At 33.3% G+C, this 6,302-nt stretch overlaps 1 protein-coding gene across 2 annotated transcripts in view; it reads right to left on the bottom strand.

Moving 5' to 3' along the window:
• Positions 1 to 2,163: 2,163 nt before the first annotated feature.
• Positions 2,164 to 6,302, bottom strand: part of smim13 (small integral membrane protein 13) — a 5,574-nt gene continuing 1,435 nt past the window's right edge. The window contains exons 2-4 of one of the 2 annotated variants that reach the window (XM_016477921.1): positions 6,241 to 6,262; positions 5,154 to 5,243; positions 2,164 to 2,761 (exon numbers count right to left, since the gene is read on the bottom strand). In XM_016477921.1, coding sequence (XP_016333407.1) covers positions 2,571 to 2,761; positions 5,154 to 5,229 — 267 coding nt within the window. In that variant the 5' untranslated portion in view covers positions 5,230 to 5,243; positions 6,241 to 6,262 and the 3' untranslated portion in view covers positions 2,164 to 2,570. Of the gene's footprint in view, positions 2,762 to 5,153; positions 5,244 to 6,170; positions 6,190 to 6,240; positions 6,263 to 6,302 lie in introns of those variants that run through there. The other variant, XM_016477922.1, reaches the window with a different exon arrangement.

Genomic DNA, 6,302 nt, shown 5'->3' with positions numbered 1-6,302 from the left:
CTACCCTGTCAGATTTTGCTACCTCCCATTAAAACAGTGGGTAGTACAATTCGACAACGAAAAATGCTACCTGTAAAATTATGGTTTATTAACGTCTACACCTACCACAACCCTAAACCTACCCTTACAGTAATGCAAATACAGTAATTAAGTGTTTAGCTTTTGTTGAAAGACAGAGCAAATTGCGGGGCAGTACTGAAATACCGTCTAAGCTGTACAGCTGTTCGCCAATCACAACGCACTGGGACAGCTAACCAATCACAACACATTTTGTTTTTCGGAAGGCGGACCTTCATCAAAGCCGGAACTAATCGAGCCGTTTGTGCCAGGATGGGGAGAAAGGTATTGTAATAATGTAAATTATGTGAAAAATTATGTGTTTTTCGAACCACCAAGCATGAGAACATGTTCTACTACACCCCCAAAACAAAATCAAGACTTTGTAAAAGAGCATAATAGGATCCCTTTAAGATATTTGGCACCAAAAGTGTAATTATTAATTATTCAAACATTTAATTAATACCGCCCAAGCAATCTCTATAAATCTTTAGGTCTAAATAAAATGCCTTGTACAGTAATCACAAACGACTCTGATCAGTCAATTATTATCAGCGCTGCCGCTGAGAGAAGTAACAGGTACGACGTGACAATGATGTTTATCTGGCTCTTCAGTAGCTGTGTGGATATTATTGTATACCTGAGAAATGACTAATAAAAGTGAATAACGATACATAATGTTAGTCTTAAAATACAGGTTAAAATAGGCAAATTTTTTATTTAGACTCAAAGTCAGGGGCAGCTCCCGGTCCTCTGAGCCCCGCCTATTCCTTAATAACATTTAATGAATGCGACATTCAGTTATCTTATTAACAAATCTATCTATCTATCTAATCTTCATCGCGCCTTCAGGTTCTAGTGTTATTTTATTCGCATTTACTGCCATCCAGTGGACATTTTTTGTACTACAGCAGAATCACTACAGTCGTACCAGGAAAATTCATGTGGCCACCAAACTGATTATAAAATACAAACCCAGGTGTTTTATGAGTAAGTACTGATTACTGAAGTACAAAACAATACCTGAGAAAAGAACTGACTTTTAAATTACAGCAATAAGCCTCCTGAGACTGTCAGAGTTCAGTTTTAAAAGTATAATTAAAATATGCATTCAAAATGTGCACTGAAGTCAGTTCACATAAACAACTTAAATGTTTTATGAAATATATTTATTATGAAGGGAAAACATAAAAGGGACCAAAAAATTAAAGAAAAAAAAACATGTGACCGTCTACACTGGTGATAACGGCATTTCTTCGGAAGCGGACCTGTGGACAGTTTCACACACAGACAGGGTCGGGCTGACCTCAGGTCAGTGCAGCATTTCTAGCTCTAATGCTTCTCTAAAGCTGGGAACAGCAGGAGTATCCGAGATCCATCCGCTCAAACAGGACGACTTCAACCCAAGCCAGAGGCACAAGGATGCGGAGCGGAGGCGACTGATGGCAGCCATCATAAAGCACTATGCTGTGTTGGTAGTGAAGGAAATTTGACAAAAACATCATCCTAATGTGCCTATTCTTAATATTGGTAGGGTGTGCAGTCCTGTCAAAATGTTTGTTTACTTTGTGACAAATAAAGAAGCTTTCATTGCACTTGTTGGACAAATTTGTATGGAAGCCTGTTTCAGTCACGAAAAAAATGTAATTAAATTAAAAGGTAATTGTGACTTTAACTTCTTCACAATTTTTTTTTCTCAAAAAATAAACTAAATAAACTGTCCAAAAAAAATAATAATTCTGGAAAAATTGTGAGGGGGTTTTCTTTCACACAATAGTAAATTAACAAATTTGTCTTTTTGTTTCTACCATGGAATAAAAAAATGAAAAAGGTAATACAATACTTAGATATAAACTCACAATTATGAAAAGAAAAATATTAATTGTAAGAAAAAAGTCAGAATTGTTCAATATAAATTCAGAATTGTGAGATATAAACTCGCAATTACAAGGAAAAAAAAGTCAAAGAATTGTGAGACAGAGAGACGCAATTAGCTTTTTTATGTAAACTCAGTATTCAGAGTGAAAAAAGTCAGAATTGTGAGATGTTTATATCTCTCAATTCTGTTTTTCCATCAGAATTGTGAGATAAAAAGTCGTAATGACCTTTTTTTTTATTCTGTGGCGGAAACAGCTTCCATACATTGTGAATAGTAGTGCTGTTAGCTCACAGAAACACTGGACGTTTGGTCATCAGCTTTTTTTTTTTTGTGAGCTTGAGTCATTAACAGATTGGTTAAACAGTAACAAATACATATCAATACGCTCTCACGTAAATATACTATACATCCGGAGTGGAGGGCAGCAGCGTGTTAGTCGGGACATGAACGTGTGGCTCAGCCGGTACATACAAAAAACCGTGTCTTCAGACCGACTGTGAACGAGTGTAACCATGAGTGGATGTGAAGGAGAGCACAGTGACTGATGCAGGTCCGGGACACAAATGACCTCACGTCCAGCCTAAAACAGCATAACGCTTATGGCGGTGAACTGGAGGAGATCTGGCTCAGGGCTCTATGTAGTGCTGTCAGGAGGGACGATCCTTTGGCGAGCGCTTTTGGGTCTGTGGCGGGGCGTCGGGGGCGAGCTGCGTTCACTCTCGGACTCGGAGGGCTCGGTTTCAGCCTGTGGAGAACCGGTGTCTCCCACCAACTCCCGCAGGAACTTAAACTTAGACAGGAAGAGCTGCCACACCACATACCACCCTACAAACACAGACACAAGTTGGCTGTCAGGAGTACACTGGAACTAGGAGTGAGCTGATATGCCTTTGCATTTCTATCTCCAATTTGGCTCTGGTTCAGACTGAAGCATTTGCATTAACTGTATGATAAAGCACAGATTCAGCTAGAATGCACTTCAGATGCCTGACAAATTTGATTTACCTTTCATTTTGCTGAGAACTGTTTAGCCATTTGTAGACAGTAGTTAACAGCAGTTAAAAGTTTTTGTTAATCCAACCAAGTTTAATGTTATAAACTTTAAGAGTTTGCATTGTGACCCAACTGTTACACTATGTAATGTCAAAATTTCTCACAAAAAATGCTAAAATGTAAAATTTTGTAACATAAAACTAATGAGAATCATAATATAAATCAAATGTAAATTATCTGAATGCATTATGGTAATAAGAATTTAGTGGGAAAATGTCAATTTTCTCAATATTAATTTTATGCAAAATACAGTTTATGACAATTTGTTTCCCTTTCATTATTGGGTAAAATATGAAAAGTGGGTAAAATATGAAAAGTAAAGTAATTATTCAAATGAGAATAAAAATAGAATCAAATATATATAACATATGGAACATTATGGTAATAAGACTTTACTAGAAAAAATTAAATAATAATAATAATAATAATGTCAATGCAAAATATCCTAAAAATCTTAAAATCACAGTTTTTTTTTTACTTTGGGAAGAAATGTGAATTCATAATAAGATTAAAATGTAAAAAAAAAAAAAATCTGGATGCATTATGGTAATGAGAAGTTGGTGGGAAAATGTAAGACTTTTATTTATGCAAAATATCATTTTTTTCCCCCCTCTTTCATTATTGGGTACAATATGAAAAGTAAAATAATTCAAATGAAAATAAAAATAGAATCAAATGTAAAACATATGAAACATTATGGTAATAAGACTTTACTAGGAAAATGATAATAATAAAAATAATGTCAATGGAAAATATCCTAAAAATCTTAACATTGCAATTTTTTTTTTTTTTTTTTTTGCTTTGGGAAGAAATATGAATTCATAATAAGATTAAAATGTAAAAATAAAAAAATCTGGATGCATTATGGTAATGAGAATTTGGTGGGAAAATGTCAGACTTTTATTTATGCAAAATATAATTTATTTTTTTCCTCTTTCATTATTGGGTACAATATGAAAAGTAAAATAATTCAAATGAAAATAAAAATAGAATCAAATGTAAAACATATGGAACATTATGGTAATAAGACTTTACTAGGAAAATGTAAATAATAATAATAATAATAATAATAATAATGTCAATGGAAAATATCCTAAAAATCTTAACATTGCAATTTTTTTTTTTTTTTTACTTTCGGAAGAAATATGAATTCATAATAAGAATAAAATGTAAAATATCTGAATGCATTATGCTAATGAAAATGTAGTGAGAAATTGTCATGCAAATAACGTCAGAATTTAAAATAGTAATTTTCTTTATGCAAAAGAAAATGATCAAATTGTCTTTTGATTTTGGGATACAATATGCAATAATTTAAACATTTACAAATGCATTTTTAAAACCAAAAGTTGATTTTTTTTACCATTAGTTAATGCATTATGCACTAACACATTATTAAGCAATGAACAATTGTCTTTTTAAAAACTAATATTAAGAAAGACTAACAAATGCAACAGAAAAAAAAAAAACTTGCTTTTGCATTAATTTTATTGGTAAAATATAACCTAGGCTCATTCTTGGTAGAATTTTTCATTTTAATTCATAACATATTCTGACACTTTAGGTAACCCAGAAAAAGCATCTTCCTCAAACACACAAGTGTTGGCATGTTCAGTGCATCGTTCTGCTCCAAGCCTGCGTCTGACATGATGACACAACTTCTCAAATGACATACTGGACATTGCACACTTATGTAACAGCTGAGAGGTTTCTACAGTACAGAAACTGTGCCCTTAACAGATGTGAGTCAGTCAGAGAAACCTTGACTAGAGTCAACACTCAACTCTCAGTGAACTCTGGAAATGAGACGTCTGTGTTACTGACAGTCAGCAAATCTGGTCTATTTTTGTGGTGCTTGACTGAACCGACCACACTCTCACACATGAGCCCACAATTCAAGGCTGTGAAGTCACTGTAGAGAAATCCTGTAACTGAAGGTGTGGCTTTTTCCTCAGAAAAGTGACAAGGTTCATGACCGTCAGATCACGGAGTAAGCAACCACTGCGATAGACTTCACCGAATCATGCAATTGCTTGAATGTCTAGTTTAAGATAAGCTACAGTGACCCCAAAAATATTCAGACAATCGAGTCGCACTTAAAAATGGCATTGCATTAGATGAAGGATTGCAGGATCTTTTCTCAGGCTGTTTGGCAGCTACTTACCGAAGAGCATGAAGAGGAGGACACATATCAGCGTGGCCACGATCACCAACACGGTCAAACCAACACTCTGCCACATCCTCCTCTTCTTTCCTAATAAACAAAACAAAACACACCTTCACATCTGCATGTGCTCTAGAAGCTCACCATGTTCTCAATTTAATATCACAATTCCTGTAGGACCTGCATAAATTATGTCTTATATCATCATACATGATTCGCATGCCTAATATAATATATGATAAAGATAAATCTGATAAAGATTTCAAATATCATATGTAAAAAAAAACTGCATAATCATAGGATCAAATGTATCTGCTCAGAACTGTATGTTCCTTTTCAGAATATGCAACCTATTGATATTAATGCATTGTGTATTATTGTAAATATTGTAAATCATAAAAGTAAAAAAATGAATAAAATGAAAAATTAATAGGACTATAAATATTATTGTTTTTTTAATTAAGCATTAACTAAAATATAATATATAATAATAAAATATATTTAAAAGTTATTACATTTACACAAATGCATCCACAGGCATAAATTACTGTTTTGTTATCTTTTAGTGTAATCATTATTTCAAAAATAAAAAATAAAAATCTTAATTTACATTTTTTGCAAGGTGCATGTAAAATGCAAATCATACACACACACACACACACACACACACACACACACACACATATATATATATATATATAAATAAATACATACATACACATATTACATATATATATATATATATATATATCTCATACTTCACAAAGCTACAATGTAACAATGCAATCAATGTACTATGGTATTACTATGTTTTAGACCGTACCACTATGGTAATACCATCTGTACCATATTACAGTTATGGTATCAAATGGTAATACTATGGAACTTTGAACTATACCATGATAGTTAAAAGTTAGAATAAAAAGAGTAGAAATACCAGATATTATGATCTTTTGAAATCATATAATAAATCTCTTTTTGCATGTGTGATATCAGTATAAAATGATTGTAACTTACTAATACGCAGAGCAGTCTGTGTCTAATACGAGTCATGCAGATGAAAGTGTTTGTTTATGATCAGACTTACGGACGTTCACGCCTCAGTCTTCTAGTGATGGGAAGATCGGTTCTTTTCCGCGAACCGGTTCT

This window comes from Sinocyclocheilus anshuiensis, unplaced genomic scaffold (assembly GCF_001515605.1).
Source record: "Sinocyclocheilus anshuiensis isolate Anshui unplaced genomic scaffold, SAMN03320099.WGS_v1.1 scaffold1524, whole genome shotgun sequence".
Classification (NCBI taxonomy): Eukaryota; Metazoa; Chordata; class Actinopteri; order Cypriniformes; family Cyprinidae; genus Sinocyclocheilus; species Sinocyclocheilus anshuiensis.
Note: the sequence above shows the minus strand (reverse complement) of the source record. Positions and strands in the feature narration are given on the sequence as shown.